Source organism: Grammomys surdaster, unplaced genomic scaffold (genome assembly GCF_004785775.1).
Source record: "Grammomys surdaster isolate TR1022 unplaced genomic scaffold, NIH_TR_1.0 126391, whole genome shotgun sequence".
Lineage (NCBI taxonomy): Eukaryota > Metazoa > Chordata > Mammalia > Rodentia > Muridae > Grammomys > Grammomys surdaster.
The window spans coordinates 16,342,699-16,362,490 of NW_021621185.1; the positions used below are offsets into that span (position 1 = coordinate 16,342,699).

General features: G+C 43.1%; 1 protein-coding gene across 1 annotated transcript in view; it reads left to right on the forward strand.

Annotated features, from left to right (window-relative positions):
- Positions 1-19,792, forward strand: part of Arsb (arylsulfatase B) — a 165,758-nt gene that overhangs the window by 19,538 nt on the left and 126,428 nt on the right. Inside the window, exon 4 of the mRNA XM_028760183.1 lies at positions 7,498-7,705. Within this exon, the coding sequence (XP_028616016.1) occupies positions 7,498-7,705 (208 nt within the window). The remainder of the gene's footprint in view (positions 1-7,497; positions 7,706-19,792) is intronic.

The window sequence follows — 19,792 nt, forward strand, 5'->3', positions numbered from 1 at the left end:
ATATATATATATATATATATATATATATATATATATATATATATATAATTTTAGAGCATTTTCCAGTTAGCCAGAAAGGGAAGGTTGTTAAAGTGAAGAATGTGGATCTTCCCTCAAAAGATTTGATGGATCAGGTCTGGGAGAAAACTGTACAGTATATAGGAAATGCTTCTCACAGGAAGGGACCCTGGGCTGCCGTCTGTCCTTTAAGATTTCAGTGGAAACCCTGCTCACTCATATGGTGCTTTATGTGTGTGCACTGTAAGTGGTTAGCAATACCAGGCTTCAGGGTCCCGAACGGGTGTCTGTGTGCGAGGCAGGGTTCGGTTAGAGAGACGTGTCGGGAACTTAGGGCTTAGAGAAAGTCCTTTCATTCTATATTTTTCTCTTTAGGATTATTTTGCTTATTCTTAATCTTTTATATCCCCATGTTAATAAAAGGTTAGAATAGGTTGACTGATTTTTACTAAGAAAGCAAAAGGTGGCTGTTTGATTTGGCATTCATTGACCAACTCAACAGAAATGGCCATCTTTGTAATATTGGGTTTTGACAATTGATATGCATGTATATTGGTTTTCACAGACACCATAAGGAAGCTATCAGGTGTGTCATATGCAAACTTAGCTGAAGGTAGGAAGAGAAAAGAGTTGTGAGAAGCCTTAAATGCAAATTGTCTGGGTTTAGCACATAGGTGCTTTGGAAACAGAGCAGATATTTGTGTTGTGGGACACTAGGCTTAAAGCATGTCTTTATGAAGAATTGTTTTAACACACTCACAAAAATTGTCCTTCGGTGGGAGCCCACCTGACATGGAGAATTTGAGAAAGTGTCCAGCTCCTTCCAGTTCTCTGCACTTTGTCTCTTTAACAATGCCCGGACCCTCCACAGGGTTCTGGCTTGTGTACCTGCTCAGACCTGTTCAGACCCACTAATGACTCTGTCTGGTACAGAATCTTCCAGGCGCTGTCTTCGATACTCTTATCAAAGAATACTCTTATATGAGAAATCTTCCCTGGTGACTGTGCTCAGTTTTGGCATACTTTAGGTATTTAAGAGCTGACATAGTTACCTGACATCTCTAGACAACTGCCATGAAACATGAAGAAAGGGGAACATTCTCTCAAATGTTTAGAAACCTGCACATTTTAAGTCTAGATTTAAACCAGGATGGTTGGTGGGCTAGGTACATGGCTCCCTGTAACATGAAATGGGTAAGAAGATGCGTCTGGGGTGGAATGGTTCTCTGTGGGTGAGTGTTCTAAGTGGGGGGCTGTGGGGAAGGCTTAAAGGACAGCAGGAGGGCCTAAGAGCCTGCACAGCATGGAAGAAGTGTTGTTAGCAACGGTGCCCCTCTCTGGCTGAATTGTAGCTCTTAGTTGTATGGAAGGCATTTTATGGACATAGCCTAGTATCAAGAAAACCAAAGTGAGGTTTTCAGGGAACTGTTTATTATCCTTTGAAGAAGACATACTGTTTGTTTAAGCAAACAGGCTTGGTGAAATGAAGTGACTTGTTCAAAGCCACAGGGCTGCTGAAACAGTCAGAGTCAGACCATGATCTCTCACGTCTGACTCCATAGCACCGACTTTATCCACCATCCCTAGTCCCAGCTAGTGTCGGAGTGCGGAGATTTGGAATCCCAGTTCATATTCAGCTCCACAGTCTTGACATCATATTAGAACCTCCTGGGACATTTGCAGGAAATGCTGACGTCAGATACTGTGAGGCATTGGTCAGAGGCAGGCCCGAGGCATTAATGTTTCATCACCCTATCTCAGTGATTCTCCATGCTGCCGTTATGGAGACCCTGTGTACTTAGGGTGTTTCTGTGAGTGTTAGCTTGACACACTCACAAGTGCAGAGACAAGCAGATGCCAGCTTCCTATTCCAGGCTCACAATCTGATCTAATCATGCAACTGTATGCAACAGAGACAATCTGTCTGCAATAAAAGTCATTCTTACTGCCTGGAGGTGCTCAGCACAAGGCTTGATGAGAGGCTGGCTTGTTCACCCATTCAGACTTAGTGACCTGCCAGTGATGCCTTGTCTGATGTAGAACCTTCCAGGCTCCATCTTTGCTACTCTTACTCAGTATGAGGGATCTTCCTGGAGACTGACTGGCCTCAGCTTTGCCAACTTTGGATTTTTAAGGGTGTAATGCAGACATCTCTAGGCAACTATGTCTACCATGAAACGTGAAGAAGAGGAGCAATCTCTCAGATGTTTAGAAATGTGTACAGAACAGTATTGTCTCCTGGTGCCCTCACAGCACGGAGTAGCTAAGAGGAAGCTGCTGTGGAGCAGTGGTTGCTTGTGGGTGGGCAGCTAAACCGGAACTGAGGACAGTCACAGGCCTCAAGAGCTCACATCCCATGGGAGGGGTGATGTTAACATGACACTGGTCGTAGGTAGCATTATGAAATCACCAGATGGGAGACGGATGTTTCCTGCCAGTGTCTGGGATGCTCTAAAGAACTATTCATCATCCCTAGAGTCCCCAAGCATGTTCATAAGTGAAGGAAAGAATAGTCAAGTAGTAGCCCAGCCATTTTCACAAGGCAGCCCCTGCACACAGATGCTCCCAGCTTCAGTTCTCAAGACAGTGATGCAACTCACTGGTTTCAGGAGCTGCATCTCTACAATCTCTCCCTGGATTTAACCTAATTCTATGCTAGGCAATCAGGTGCTGTATATAGATTATAACATGACATTTGTTCTAAGATGGAAGTCATTAAAGGTTATTCACTTGGAGTGTTCACAAGCCAGCATGTCTTTACATGTGTCAGGAAGGGACATCCTTTCTCCTTGATGTCAGGGTAACTCTCATAGTGATAGCACTATTTTTAAAAGCAATATATTCATAACATGACTTTCTGTTAAAAATAGTACAGCAGCACTTTGAAGAAAAAAAACCTCTATATCTAATCTACTAGAAGATTCCTAAGGAAAACAAAACAATAACTCCTAGTGGAAGACTTTGTGTGAGTACAAGCTGGGAAGAAATGTCTTAATTTGGATGTCAGAGATATAACAGTAGTTTCAAAATGTATTCATGTTTTTCCCATTTATACTTTGAATTAGGGAAACCTATAAAGACATAAAAATAAGGCTTTCCTCCTTAGTGGTATGTGACTTCTTTCCATGGTGAGGATGTTTACAGTACAGATCTTAGGTGCCATGGAGAATAATAGAAAAGGGAAAAGATCTGTTGGCATCTTCAGTATGAGTATGTGTAGGGTTATGGGTCCTGCGTCCGCTCTGCCACAGGGCACGCCCGCTTGGGAGGCAGGACGAGGGAAGTGTTGACCTTGCTTACCCTGTGCTGTCACCAGGCAGGTGTTGGTCCATAGAGAAGCTGTGGGACACCGCTCCGGGGAGGGGGAAGCACAGTCTAAGGTGCGGGACAGCAGAAGCTGGTTTGGAGGTCCCTGGGCCTATGACGGGGCCAGAGCTGTCTGGTTCTCAGGCTCTTGGACAGCCAGGCGCAGCTGAGAGCCGCGGAAGAGCTGGGAACAGAATAGGGGGTCGATGGGCTGGATCTAGCCCGGGGCCAGAGGGGAAAATTGGGGAGCTCTGGCTGGTCCGACGGGGAGAGCCTTTGACTTGATGGCTGCAGGCTTGGGCCTGGTGGTGGCCATGGCTGGAAGTGCAGAGAGGTCTTCTATGGGAGACTAGACAGCCACTCTATAGGCGAAGCCCTTTTCCATGGCTTCTTATGGTTTTAAGACATTTATTGTTATGGCGGAAAGTGGATGAGTAAAGTCACACCCCACTTCTCAGGGCGGGCCTGAGGTTAAATACATTTTGCAGGGAGAAGTGTCTGGGAAGGAGAGTTTATTGGCTAAGCCCTCCAGGCCTTTTTGGGGTGTTGCCCTTACATGACTGATGGCCGCAAATCTATGGAGGCCTGCGGCTAGTGACAGGGACTTGGTGCCCAGGAACAGGCATAGCACCTACCGTCCCTTCAGTATTTTCAGGATTTCAAGCCTTAGCTCAACTGGGAACCAGGCTACCTTTCACAGTCTCACAAGTATGCAGCTAGTTAAGTATGGATTTTATGTGATACTTAAATGTCTAGTTATGCTTTCCCAACCAGGATTCCATTTTATAGTCTTAGGATACTTGAAAGGGTCACAATTAGGGTTGGGCTAAAATTTGGCATCTATGATTGAGCTGATCAGAGTAAGAGTTTGGATTCAAGAAAATACCAAGGATATGCCAGGTTCTAAGAAACAGAAATTGGTGGAGGTTAACATGGGGCAGGACTTCAGTATGCATCAGGAGTCAGTGAGGTGAGAATGGGCCTCTCTCCAAGGCCAAGGACCTTATGTCCATCGATACACTTACAATCTCCAGATGTAGGCTGTTTGTGCTGAGCAGTGAGCTGGGGTTCCAGCCAGCCAATGGAAAGAGACTGACTACAGCTTTTCTTAGGGAGGACCCCAAGGACTAGTGGCTGCAAGCATGGTCCTGGTGGTGTTTGGAGAATCTTCGAGCCTTAGATAATTGTTCTTTTATCAGACTACCATGCAGTACAAAAACTACCATTCTTCCCTCCCTCCATAATTTAAACTTAGTACAGTGGGGCTGGGGACATGGTTGAGTGGTTAAGAACATGTGCTGCTCTTGCAGAGGACCTGGTTTAGTTCCCAGCGCCCACATGGCGGTTCACAACTGTTTGTAACTCCAGTTCCAGGGGAGCTGATGCCCTCTTTTGGCCTTTGTGGGTACTGCATGCACATGGTACACAGACATATATGCAGGCAAAACACACACACATACACTCACATATCACATTAAAAATGCTATAGTAATGCTTCCACTTGGTGAAGTTGGAGACTGGATTGTTTATGAATAAAGTTCACCTTCTGAGTGCTGAAAACATGATTTATAATGGTGATATAAATATATAAAATAGCTGGATGTGATAGTACACACCTTTAACCCAAGTGTTGGGAAGGTAGAGGTAGGTGGATCTGTGTGAGTTTGAGGCTAGCCTGATCTATATAGTGAGTTCTAGGCTAGCCAGGCTACGTAGAAAGACCCTGTCTCAAACAATAAAACAAAGTGGGTGCAGGGAGTATATAAAATGTGTTTCATTGGTCCTAACCTCATAAATTGGGCTGTACACAGCTCCTGGTAATCCAGAGCTATGCAAATATATGGAGTTGTTCACCCCACAGCAAACTGCCCCGGACTGCTCAGGATGAAATGAAAGAAAAGACAACTTTTGTTGTCATTGTTCAAAGAACACTTGCATCTCTTCTTGTAAATTATAACGTTATGATCTAGTCAGCAAACAGTGTGAGGCTCTCACATGTGACAGTCACCTGACTGGCCAGCTTCACCTCTATCCAGAGGGACCCCAGAGTGTCAGCATGACCTGTCTGGGTAGAGTGGAAAGTGTGTGGAGGAACAGAGGCAGAGCAAAATTGTGTCAGAAGTGTTGGTATAGACTGTAAGAGTAGGAATTTGAAATCTTTTCCATGGAAAAAGTGTACATTTAATTTTAACATTTAATTCAAAATGTCTGAACTCCAAATAAACTTAAGGATGTCTATTGAAGCTCCCTGCATGGATAGTCCTTCCTCTTATCATATGTTTCCATCCACTAATTGATTGGCACTCATTCCATCAAAGGGTTGTGTAATTTAGAACAATTGACAATAAAAAGCGAAGTCAGTTTCTCCCACCTGCCTTTTTGCTTCATTCACTTATGATTTAAATGCCTCACATAAATGAGCTTATTCTTGGATCAAAGGTATTGATTGTCTCTTTGAGGGTTTTAAACATATTGGAAAATTCTATACGGCATGGTGCAGGGGATATCTTCAGAGAGGCTCCCTAAGGACAAAGGCCTGACCTGGAATATCACAGATACTGATTGTTCCGAGCTGGCCTAGAGAAAAAACAGAACCTGTGGATCACACTCTTATTTCCAGTAATTAAGCTGGCCTCACATTTATTTGGTTCAATATCAAAAATCAAACAAAACCCACTGTTTCCTCAAAGCTGTGTTAAACAAAACTCTGTAAACTTCTCCTTACTTTTAGCTAGCTTATCTGTTGGTGCATGGCAACATTGTAACAATGAAGTTACCAGTAGGAAAGCCCTCATCAAATAATGGCACCCGGGCATACAGCTAACCTTCTGAAGCCTTGGTTAACTTGTTTGTAAACTGAATGTACTGGGATGGTTTTGAGTGTTAAATGAGATAAAGTAGCCAGATTATTATCAGAGTATTTTCTATATAAAGCATTCAATATGTGGTATGTTGTTGAGATTATTGTTTATTTGGGTCAGAGCCCTCTGCCCCATTCTAGGACTCTGACCTTCATATTTTGTTCTAGGTCTCATCATCTTTTGAACATACTTACTGAGACATAATTTGTATATTATAAAATTCACTCACTTAAAGTATACAGTTAACTAAGAAATTTAAGAGACATTTGATCACCACCATGATCTAGTTTTAAAACCTCTCATCACTCTTGAAAGAATTTTTTTGTTGTTTGGTTTTTTTGAGAGAGGATTTCTCTGTATAGCCCGGGCTGTCCTGGAACTCACTCTGTAGACCAGGCTGGCCTCAAACTCAGAAATCCGCCTGTCTCTGCCTCCCAGGTGCTGGGATTAAAGGTGTGTGCCACCACCGCCCGGCTTGAAAGAAATTTCTATCTCCTAGTAGTCCCTCCTCATCCCTCTTCCCAGAATTCCCCATAGCCACAGACATCCACTCACCTACTTTCTGTCTCCACAGACTTGCTTCTTTGAAAAATTTAAATCAATGCAGTAATACAAGATATAGTCTCTGATTGACTCTTTTTCGTGTTTTCAAAGTCCAATTATATTGTTACTCATTATTTAGTTGGTATATACTGTGATTAAAAATATTCTGAATCTTATTTTTGCATCCATCAGTTTGTGAACATTGAGTCTTCCTAATTCTTGGCCATTATGACCAATGTTGCAATGCGCATCCGTGTGCATTTCACACGGACATGTGCGTTCATGGTTTTCTGGGAATAAGAAGGCTGAGTTGTATGGTAGCTGTGTGTAATACTAAGGAACTTCATGCTGTTTTTTCAGTGTCTATGTATATATTGCTTTGCATTCCTGCTAACTAATTTCTCCATAGCTTTGTCAACATCTTTGCTTTCTATTTAAAACTCTAAGCATCCTAATGAGTATGAAGCAGTGGCATCTTACTGTAGTGCTTGTTCTGCAGTCCCCTGGTTATGAACATTTGTTACGTCTTCTTTAGAGAAATACCTATTTAAATTCTCTGTACTTAAGTAAATTACCTTTTATTGTTGAATTATTTATGTACTCTGGATTGAGTTCCTTGTCATACATATGATTCATAGATATTTTGGTACACTCTGTAGATTGTCTTAAAATTATTTATATGAACTGAGAAATCTTGATTGTCTCATGTTTTGTATTTAAAGCGTCCATTTCTTTTAACTCATGTTCGGTTTACAAATTCTCTTTGCAGCCACTGTTCCTCTACCTTGCATTCCAGTCGGTCCACGATCCCCTGCAGGTCCCTGAGGAGTACATGGAACCATATGACTTCATCCAAGATAAACACAGACGTATTTTCGCAGGGATGGTGTCCCTCATGGATGAAGCAGTGGGCAATGTCACCAAAGCCTTAAAAAACCATGGGCTCTGGAACAACACAGTCTTCATCTTCTCCACAGGTCAGTTCAGCAGTTCTGGAAATCCATCTCTTGGGAAACCCTAGGATGTGTCATTCGGTAGGTAGAATGAAGGCAGACTGGAGACGTTAGCATTTCCACAGGAAAATAAATGCAAGTTCTGTAGTGGAGCCTTGGTTGCAATGTAAACCTTTCCTCCTTTTTCTTTAATACGCCACAAGTGTACTTGAAGACCAGACTGAGTGAACTAGCAGCCACCACATATCCACAGGTTACCAGGATGGCAGCTCCCCAGAGTGCTGGTCACCACAGCCTTCTGCTAAGCCTGCACGACTACTGCTAACCTAAGGTCTGTGTCCTGGCACAGGCTGGGGCACGATAAAGCCAGATTAGAAAAGGAGCAAATTAAGCTTAGTCTAGAGTCTCCAGGTGTAAGATATTTTTGCATTAAAATTGTTTTCTGACAATAAAAGTTACTTATTCAATAGAAAAAGTAAGTGCGAAAAAATGGTGAAAGAAAAATAAAACCTCTGTGGCCTGAGATGGCTGGAGACCACCTTCGTGGAGGCAGGCCACCAGAGATGAGTCTTCTAACATTCTTAGCTTCTTGTTCTGTTTTCTTTATACTTCGTTTATTGCTTGGAAAATTTATTTACCAGTCTTTCCTAAAGTTTGTGTTGAGTTTACCTCAATCACAGAGTTTTTTAATCACCAAGAAAGGGAGCTCTTGATAACTCCCTTTCTACAATTTCTTTTGCTTTATAGATGTAAAAAGTTTAATGTGTGTGAATATACTTGATATATATATGATACACATATCTGTATACATCTTTAAAGTTTGCAATATTCACAATATTATCTAAGTTTTCCCCCCAATATGTTTGCATTTTTGTTTAAGACAGTATTTCAGATAAGTGAATTCTTCAAATCTTTGTGACCTTGGCTAACACCAAAACCTTTGATTGGCAATTCCACTCAAGAGAGTAGAGCTTATCATTCAGCAGATTTCACAGAAACGTTACGGTGTAGGGGTGAGGCCACACAAAGAGGAATCATCTTGCTGGTCTCATGATTGCTTTCATTGTCCTTTTGTTTTGCTTTGTTTTTAATTAGGCATAGTTATCAAGTCTAGTGAGTTTAAGCACTTACTGTATACAAGACAATTTCAGGAGCCTTACATGGTTAAGTTTAACAACCTTCACAGTAACACATCCCTGAGGACTGCTCCCCCATCTTACAGATGTGAGAGCCAGACACAAAGAAACATTTAGCCCAGGGTCACACACATTTGGGCATGTCTGGTTTTGTGTTTCAGACTCCTTCGTGGCATTTTCTGGCCTCAATGATGACAGTCTGTTTCTTTATCTGAGACAGGGTCTGGTTACCCTATAGCCAAGCTGAACCGAGTTCTCAGTCCTCCTGTCTCAGCCTCTGCAGTGCTGGGCTCCTTTGTGCTCAACCCCATCCCTGGTGAGAGGGTGTTTGAGTTCTCATCTACCTCCGACATCCCAGAGCTGTTTCCATGGCGAGTTGCAGTGATGAGGATCCAGGCAGGGTGGGCCAGTGGTGTCTGCATGAGCAGCGCGTGCACTTGCTTTAGTGTCATTGACATACCATAATTTTCTAAGTGTTCCCTGTATTGATGAGGCTTGAATGTGAGATGTGGCTTGAATGTGGGTTGTTTTTGTTTGTTTGTTTTTTTGTTTTTTGTTTTTGTGTTTTTTGTTTTTCACACACAAAAAAAACCCAAATCAAAAAAAAAAGACATCTTAGATTAATTCTTTACGGAGTTTCTTATAATCTTGGAGTCAGCCTCAGTTTACTTCATTAAAAAGAAAAAAGCCCTTCTATCGTGTTTTTATCAGCATTGGTGTTGAAGGCCGTAGAGTCTCTACAAACAATGAGCAAAAAGGAGGCCAGGATGCTTAATAACAGTTTAGCAATTCTTCTTGAAAATGCCCTCATAATCACAAAAATTGAAGACTTTAAATTAAAAAACCCATGCCTTTGTCATGATTACACTGTCTCTGGACAGTGATTTTTCTGAGTATGGATTAATATGTCATTACTCATGACCTAAAAAGGGCTCAGAAATGAAGATGTTCACTCTGGAAACTGTTAAATATCTCAAAGTGAGTCTCACAGGAATAGAGAAATTGGTGTCAAGAATGTCTGGGAAGAGATGGGATAAATTTTTTTCATGATATGTGAGAATGAAAAAATATTTGAAGATCGGCGTTTCTCTCGTTCCATGATCTCAGATTTGCGAGCATTTTTTAAAACAGAGCTAATCATTTTATAAACATCTGTAACATTTTATTCAATTTGGCAAAAATAATATTTGAGGCTTCTCATTGAAAGCATGGTGGTTACCTGACACTAGAGCTGTCTCTGTCCTGATACTCTGATGTCTAATCTTAGGTCATCTCCGCTTTGTTGGGAGTTAAATGCAGCTTGATTATACCTGTGTGCTTGTATAGTGCTCCTAATTTGATTTTGCTAAGATTTTTCCCATCAATCCACAAGTGAGAGTGGAGCTGGTTTCCTTTATCACCAGCAGGCTCTGTTGTCTTCGTTAAATTCTTGTGGTAAGATAGTTGGGTGCTTTCCCATCTCATTCTATGATTTGAGTTAGTAGGCGGTCCTTAGAACCTTCTTTGGGGGCATTTTAAAAGTTATCTCCACAGTTTAAATCTTCTTACTTATGTCTGGATATGAGGCGCCCAATGTTTTAAAAATGAATTAGCCTGAGATATGGTGACTGCTGAGATTGTACCGACACATGATTCTTCTTTCCTATAAGTTTTCAGTGTCCACATTTTAGCTTGTTGCCTTTATTCAGCTTGACTTAGAGGGAAACCCAAACTTTAACAGATGAATTGCTAATTTAGCTTCTTTTCTTTTCTTATCCCTTTCTGGCTTTTTGTCCTTTTTCCCAATCTCCCCCACTCCTCTGTACCACCAGCTGACAGTTTCGCCATTTTGATTCAGTCCTTCAGTGACCCGGGTGGAGGTTATTGTGCCTGTGTTTTTAATATCTCTGCAGTCCATGCTTCCTTGGCCTCTGAGTTCCGTGGTAGAGTGGACTTTCACTGTTAAAGCTTGACTGCACACCCAGTGGCCCTCTAGCTTTTTCCTCCCCTTGCCCTGTACTTACTCATGGTGTAAACGGGATAGCTTGAGGTTACCTTGTGAGCTCGTTCCTAGTCCCTATTTTATCAAAGAAGGAACCCAAACTTCGAGAAGCTATGAGGTTAGCCTTGTGTCAGACACACCAGAGAGCCAGAATTTAAACTCAGATCTCCTGTAGTCATTATCTGACTGCTAATCGATTGTCCTTTTTAGCTCATTGTTTCTGATAATATTTTAGAAAGTGAAGGTTTGAGCTGACTATATAAGAGGTGGTGGCTTTGCTTAGCTCAGGCCACCATGCTCCGAGGCCTGAAGCCAAGCGCTCCACAGCTGGAAGCTGCCAGAGGCCATGGGCGCACCACAGCTAGAAACAGCCAGCCAGAAATACTGGTCCTGACACCCACAAGACGCCAGCGTGGGAGATGGCTCTGCCAGTCTACCACACTGTCTCTACAATGCTTGGCTGAGCCCAGACCATCCCGCAATTCACGCAGTATCTGGTAGAAATGAGACTCTAATGCTTAATTATTATCCAAAGGCTTTATATGTTTGGTAATGTTCAATTAACAAGAAGCCCACACAATTAGAAGTGTAAACCAATAACTAACCTAGATATTACAATTACCTTATTATATTACAGACACACGCGCATCTGCCGCCATCTTCCCCTCTCTCCGGTCCCCTTTTCTTAGCTCCTTCCAACTCCCCCCACATTACTGAGTTTATTATAAACTATCCGGCTACAGCTCATCTGTCTTTTATCTCTCGTTAACTTTCTCAGCATCTCTTCCCAAAGCCAGCCTTTCCTCAAGTCCTTTAAAGAAGAACTCTAGAATCTTTGTTTTTATGCAAAATCATTGCCACTGTGTATTCTTTCTCTGAATGTGAGTGATACGGGGTCTAGAAAGACTACACAGCACCTGTGGCCATCTCTCTGTCCCTGGCCAATTCTATCCCACATCTGTGCCTTGTGGTCAGGTGATGCGCACAGCTTACTGAGCCCCAGAACTGAAGAGAAAAGCGTGTTCTGCCCTGCAGAGCCATTTGACCAAGTTTGTTTCCTTCTCCTGTGGCCATTGGCTCTTCTGCCAACCTTGAGTGCAGTGAACTGGCTCTGCCCAGCTCTGTCCCGTCAATGTTTTACTTTTGCATATGGCCCAGGAGACTCTTCTCTCCTCCTGTCCTGTCTACTGAAAGTCACCAAGACCTCTTGACTATGTATAGAAGGGTAAAGAGGTAACCATTCTTTGGTTGTGAACAAAATTATCACTCCCAGGCTTTCTCCTGTCTCTGTTCAGGTAGGTGGAAAGGCTACTGTCCAGAGACCAAGTAGTGTGGGTCAGCTCTGTTGGCCTTAAACTCTGGGGAACAGTTTCAAGATTCTAGCATTATAAGCTGTCTTCCCAGTGTCATGTCCTGAGCTTCCACCATTCTCTTCATCATCATGTGCTTCCATCTTTCTCTGTTTTTGGCTAGATATTGGCTAAAGGAAGAAGCGCTAGGAGAACAAGATGCTCGCCGGACCCCTCAGCACAGCTCATCTCCCTGGTTGTTAAACTTAAGGAGTCTGTACAAAATCCCATTCTGTGTAGGGCTACTCACTAGTGACAGCCAGTTCTTGATCAGCTAGACCAGTGGTTCTCAGTGTTCCTAATGGTGCAACCAGTTTCTTGTACTTTCCCATAGATGTACTGAATCTAAACCCTGGGACTGGAGGCCTCAGAACTTATAACAGCATTTTACACAATTATTTTGTACATGGAAATTTGAGGACATCTGAGCTGAGGTAATTCTCATTCAAATCCTGGGAATTTACCTTGCTAGGAATAGACTCTGTGTGTATGTGTGTGTGTATCTCTCTCTGTGTGTGTTCTTCTCACTAGGAGAAATATATACTCTGACCACATGCTGTCAAAGAAGGATTAGAAATCAAATCTCTGTGTAGAAAGAACAATGATATGCTTGTAATGAACAAGGAATGTTTGCTAATAGTTTCATTAATCATATGTATGAATTTACACGTATGTGTATATATGTATCTGCCAGAAACCAACCAAGCATAGAGTTCATCTTCGTCCAGATACCTTTCAGTTGAAGAAAAAGTAGGGGCTGGAGAGATGGTTCAATGGTAAGAGCCTGCCTCCTCGTCCAGAAGACTGGGGTTCTATTCTTAGCATCCGCATGGCAGCTCACAGCCATCTGTAACTACAGTTCCAAAGGATCTGATGCCCTCTTCTGGTTTCCGTGGGCACTGCACTCACATGGTACAGACATGCATGCAGGCAGAAATCCATACACATAAGATAAAAATAAACAAATCTTTTCTTAAAAAGAAAAAGTGCTCATTTCTAGGTTCGTCATTAAAGCTAAGGAGACAAGCTTGAATTTAATCATTCTGTTCTTCATGCCTCCACTGATATAAATTACTATTGATTGATGAATGCCATCCTGGTATGGATTTAATTTGTTTCTTTGTTTGTTTTCCTGTGCTAGGGTTCAAATCAGGAGTTTCACAGACCATGTAGGCAACTTACCGCTTGGCTACAGCTCCACCTTATCCATCCTTTCTACAGTATGGGATGAATTTTACTGTAAGCAAATATTGCTTGTTCCATTACACGTTACACATTACACAGTGGTCCCATTATGGACCATTGTGTTCTTTTTATACAACAGTGACCCCTTTATCCTTCTTTGATAGCATGTAATCAGAGTTTGGGTCCCACTTTTCCGCTAATGAGCTTTGTTTATTCTGGGTTAGTTTCACGGTCTGTTAAATGGCCATTTGTTGGCTTACTTGGTCTCCTCTGGCAGTGGGGAGATGATAGCAGGTGTTTAGCAGGATCAGGTATTTCTGATCCTCAGGGGTGGGGGTTAGCTCGGGGTGTGTGGAGGCACACAAAGAACAGGGCTTCTAGGAGGCTCTGACAATAAAGCATGGAACTACAAGAAGAGATTTAAGAAATAGGAGAATTTGGGCTGAGAACCCCTGTCCCAAGCAATCTTATTCCTAGGGATATTGATAGCTTGCTAACCATGGTCTGTAGCACTTGGGCAATCTTGTCAGAGACTGGGGTGCATTTGCTGAGAGCTGCAAAGGGTGCAGTCTGTGACCAGAGCACACATGTAATCTGTGTGGCAGTTCCCAGGCTGTGGATTTATCATGTATGTGGGTTGTAAACCTGAGGACTTTGGAATGTGTGGAATGGGCCTGGGGGCCTCTCTGACTCTAAAGTGAAGTTGCCATTCGCTGAGCAGGCTCCGAGGTGCTCAGCCCAGCACTGCACAGTGGAGAAGGGTCTTATCCATGAAGTCAGTGACATCTTAGAACACCAGAGCCTGTTCAACAGCAGATTTATGCCTAGATGTGGGAAGTAATTGTAGGATATGAAGCTTCAACACTTATCACTTGGGCATTAGCAAAATTATGCATAATTGATTATTTCCAACAAAATTTAACAAATTATATGTAACGGCTCTATTTCCAAAGTCCCCTTTCCATATTTGTCCAGGATTCCCTTCAGAATGGATAGCTAGCAATAGGACAGAGTCCTGCTCCATGGCTTTAAGTGTGCTGTGCCGTTGGCAGACTTATACCATAGCATAGAGCTCTGTGCTAGGAACAAGCCATCTGACCGCTAGCTAGTTCTAGACCTGTAAGTGAATGTCTCACAAAGCCGAGAACTGTTAGTGTAATAAACCAGGTCACTCTGCACGCCACTGCTCACCTTGCTGTGGCATACGCTTCTAACAAATGTCGGTCAAAGAGAGAGTATCAGTAAGTGGGTTGAACCTATGAGGCTGGAATGACCTGTCCTTGAGCCACCTATTGATCCATGCTATCTCTTGAGATGTTGCATCTTAGTGTCTGCACAAAGAGCATGTTGGGTCACATGAAATTTTTACTCATAAGGGTTGTTTCCTTTTGATTACTTCACTGAGGGAAAATGATGACCAGTGTACTTTAAGGGCTCTAGACAAGTCTTGCTTTTAGTGTCTTTGTGACAGTCCACTGAATGCTCCATCTGTGTCTAAGGAAAGGACACCCCTCAACTCTTACATTTATAGATTGTCAGTGTTTTATTGTATTACTTAATATATGCAAGAATATCACATTGTTGATATTTTGAATTTTCACCTTGTGTAACATGAAGTAATGAACATTCTCACGCTTCTGTGGGCAGATAGCGCCATGGCCTTTCTCTGAGCTCATTATTAATGGAAGAGCGTATTGAACTGAGCATATTTATTGACTAAACTGCAGGAAGCTTTCTAATTGTTTAGAGTTATTTTCTCCTTTCCCTTTGTGTTCCGTTTTAAAGGTCAAGTTTATGATGGTTCCGTTTCTGACTAGTCTCAGAAATTCCTGGAGCTCAAGCTCCCTCTGAGGCAAGAGGGGTGTTTGGTTGCACAAGCTTCACTGCTGGTTGAGTGAGGACGAAGGTAGATTTGAGAGAGAGAAATGAGCACCTGGAAAGCGCAGGTATAAAGAAGTAAGCCACCACGCATGCGCCGGGCCCTGCCCATTCACGTGTATCTTGTCTGTTCATATCTGCTGTGTCCTCCAGCAGCAGCCTCAGCAAGTGTTCCAGAGATCACTTCTATCAAACAGGCTAATTGTTAATATATACCTGTCAACTCTGCAGAGCAGTGTTATTGAATGTGTTACTTGAACAAGGTAGTCTTGTCCAAACATGACTGCAGGGCTGTGCTGATGTCAGGATTCCACTTTGGAGGAACCAAGTAAAATTAGGAACTGGTTCAAGAAGGTTCTGGTGAACCGCAGCTCCAAGAACCCTTGAGATGAGTGCAAACAGCAGCAGTTGCTAAGCGTGCTTCTTCTTTCTGTCAGTGTGGGACCCCAGCCCGTGGGTGGTGTTGCCTCTGCTCAGAGTGTCCTCCCTCCTTGGATAGATCAGAAGGACACTGGTTGACACTACCCAGAGGTGCGATTCTGAATCCTGTCAGGTGGAGAATGGAAACATCACAACTGTGTCTCTTGTCAGCTTCATCAATCATGTCCCTTTAATTCTAACATTCTGCCCCTGTTCTCTATAGAAAGAGTCACGTGCTGACCGCTGATTTACACAGAAAAGTTTCGAGTTCTGTCTTCAAGAGCTTAAGATAAGCCATCCAACAAACCTGCTAGTAGTACATGACTTCTTAATTTAAGAAAATTATTTTATGTGTGTGACTCTTTTGCCTGCATGTGTGTCTTGCACCAGGCATGGTACCTACAGAGTCAGACTCGAGCATCTGATCTCCTGGAACTGAAATTATAGACAGTTGTGAGAGTCATATGTGGGCTGGGAACTGAACCAGGGTTCTCTGGGAATGTAGCCAGTGTTCTTAACCACTGAGCCGTTCCTTAAGTCCCCTGTAGTGTAAGACACTATCCAACTAAGCTCTAAGTTGTATGTCACTGACAGTGTTAATATGTACTATAGAAACCTTTTTCTTTTACACAGAGAAGGAAAAATGCAAGTAGGACTAGCCTGGGGTTAATTCACAGAGAGATGGGAACTGGTCCGTGCCTAGATTTGAAAGGGAGAGGGAGAGGAAAGAAAAGGTCTGCTCTGGAGGTCTCATAGAGGCAGCAAGGATGACAAGAGTGACCTCACCCCAACGTCACGGACTTTATGTGTGTCCCCTAATCCAGTCGGTGCTGCATGCATTTCTTTGTAATCTGCAGTCATGCTCAGCACTTCCTAAGTGAGGTGGACTCCAGCCCAGGCCGGTTTGACAGCCTCTGGGTCAGTGATGTGAAGGACACAGGTCAGCAGCCACATGCATAGGAACTAAGCAAGGCATGTCTGGATGAACGGCGTTCTAGAAAGATAGAGCTGGGGAGGGGTTTAGAGGCATCCCAGTCCACCCTGGTCATTAAAAAAATGCATCGGACCTAGACAGGCCGAGCAATTGGCGGTGGAGTGGACACTTGGCTTTGTCTCCCAGCCTCAGGCTCGTGCGTCCCCGCACGGCAGGGTTAGTCCATGCAGTAGTGAAGAGAAGCTCCTAATGCTGATTCATGGGTACAAGAGTGTGGCTTCAGCCACACAGAATGGACCTGACTGAACCTGACTGAACCCCAGCGAAACAAGAGCCATGGGATGGCTGCTCAGCTTTTGGCCAGAGTGTCTTTTTAATCTGTACGTAGCACCTTTAAGAAGTGGGTGAGGATTGGTATAGAACATGTGCATTCACTGTTGGCCTGAAAACAGCAAGTTCTCATTATATATATACTTCCTAAGCTTTCACTCCCCCTGCCGGTCGGAGGTGAAACGGGACAGCTGAGTGTTCTCTCCCACGTTCCCTCCCTCCCTGACTCCAGTTGTCACCTCTAATGGAAATGCACATGAGTGGTATACAGGCCAGTGTAGGCGGCCAGAGGGAGAAAGGACCAAGGACAGTAGTTTATTAGTCAGCAGAAAATGGATGGGTGGCAGGTGCCATGGGTCGGGAATCTTTAAACAGAGACATCAATAGTAGATAAAGGAAACACACTTAAGTCTCAAGGGGGCAGCAAACTGGCATTCGAATGACAAAAGGCTTCATATTGTTTACTTTCATCCTTTCCACAATATAAAGATGGAGATTTGTTTACTCTATAGTTTTGTGGTATTTTTTTAAGGGAGAAAACTGAAAGTGACTAAATTTTAGCTACTGAAGCATCCAAACAGTTATGTCCTTCCCCATTTGGCTCTGTACATGTGGGATTCTGAGGGCAATGGCAGGGGTTGTATATGTGTGTGTCATAAAGCATTTGCTCCTAAGACCAGAGTTCCAGGGCTAGCTCATGGCCACTGTGTCCCAGATCCCTCTCCTCTGTGGGCTTCACAGAGACCGTTGTGGCTATCTAATATGTTTTGAGGCGGCTGAAGAAAGCCCCCTTCCTCCCGCAGATTATCAGCAGGCTCTTTCCTGATAAGAGGGCCTGAGAACCAGTGCTGAGGCTGGGGTCTGCCCTGCTGTGCTTGTTTTTTTTTTTCCTCTTCATTCTCTGCTTTCAGAAGCATCAGATCCCCCCTCCAGGACTAAAACAATAAGGAATGTATTTGCAAGGGCCCCCAGTTGCTTTTCTTGCTGACTTTGGCAGTTGGGTACATGCAGCAACAAAATTCTGGACACAAAAATGCTGCCTTCCAGGCTTTGTTCCCCTCCTACAGAGCAACCCTAACCTTGCAGGGCTCTTGTCTCATGTTTTCTTAATGAGAAAATAGTTTAGGGATTATTGGCACTGCAGGTTTATTCCTTTCTGGTGGTTACTCACTCTTAATCAGCTGCAGTCTATGTCACCGCACTTGTCCTCTTGTTTCAGTATAGGCCACATCTAATCAATAACTCAAGGGTGGGTGGGTGGAGAGATGGCTCAGCAGGTAATGGCTGCCCTCCCAGAGGACCCAGGTTTGGTTCTCAGCATCTATGTGATGGCTCATTACCATCCATCCATTAACTCCGGTTTCAAGAGACCCAGTGTTCTCCTCTGACTGTCTCAGGCACTAGGCACACACATGATACACATGACTGCATGCAGGCAAAACACTCATGCATATAGAGTAAATCGATCTAAAACAATTTTAAAATTAAAATTAAAATTAAAAACTTTAAAAGCACAATTTTTTCCTTCCCTCCCTCCCTTCTTCCTTCCTTCTTTCCTTCTCTCCCTCTCTGTTTCCTTCCTTCTTTCCTTCTCTCCCTCTCTCTGTCCTTCCTTCTTCCCTCCTTCCTTCCTATCCATGAAACACTTTCTACCTCATTTGTGTAGGATTTTTTTTAAAGAATTGTTTTTCAAAAGTTAACAAGCCTTAAAAGTAACGTCAGTGCCGTGGAAACTGTCAAACACCTGTGCTCTCTGTATCCATTGCCAGTTCAACCTATGACCTAATAACATAATCAGACATAAATTTATCAAATCGTGAATGAGGTGGGGTTGAGAACGAAGCATGTGTCTGAGAATAGAGGCCACATTATGTCACATAACTTCACACTGGTGTCACTCTATGTTAAGAGATCCTCTCTAAGTCTAGCGGTAGTGAAGCAGGCCGGGTGGTGGAGTGTTTTGTGCACACAATATTTAAGCTCACATCTCTGTGTCCTTGAAGGGTGTGGCCTGCCTGGCTTCTGTGGAGGTTGTCATCAGACTGTTTTACCTAAACACCCATCCTGTTCTCTGTTGGTAATAAGAATTTGTAGTTAACAGGCATGGCTCTGTAATTTTAATTAATATAAGGAACCAGTTCTGTAATTTGTCATTCAATGAAATAGAATTTCTCTTTGCCTATAGAGGACCTAGCATAGTGCTGGTCTGGGGTATAAGCATCACTTCTGTCCATGGGAATCTTTCCCCACGTGAATCCATGGGAATCCATGAGGCTATGGATTTTCTCCAAAAAAGATCTAAGGAGGTGTTAATAGGAAAGAAGGGTCAACACCATGTTGGCCCCTTTTGCCAGTGTGGTGGTTCCTGAAGAACTCAGGAATGTCGGGCAGTAGATAAGAGTGTACATGTTTGAAATTTCACTTCACACTTACATGGAACCAATTCCAGTGAAGAATGATGAAGTTGGGGAAGAGATTGGCCATCAACCTGGTGGGATCTGAACTAAGCTGTGTTCACAGTCACTAATATGAAAGGAGGCAAATGAGAAAGAGGGCAGGACATCTGGGGCATGGAGTGTGCACACACAGGGTCACAGGAAGAGGACAGCAAAGTGTTTCTGAGCATGGTGACCGGGACAGTCCCTGCTCCCAGCAGCCCACAACTCCACAGTGTAGATGGGACACAATTTCCAGGGTTATTCATCTTGTTTGAATACATAGGAGGGAAAGTAAATAAGTCAACTGTTTAGTAGTGTTAAATATTTTTAATGTGTTAAACAAGGGTACATCATGAAAGAGAAAGCAATTTCAAGGACTTTTAAAAACTGTAAGCTCTCAGATTTCCATTCTTTCCTTTCTTCCTTTTACCCACCTCTCTTCTTTCTTCTCCTTTTCCCT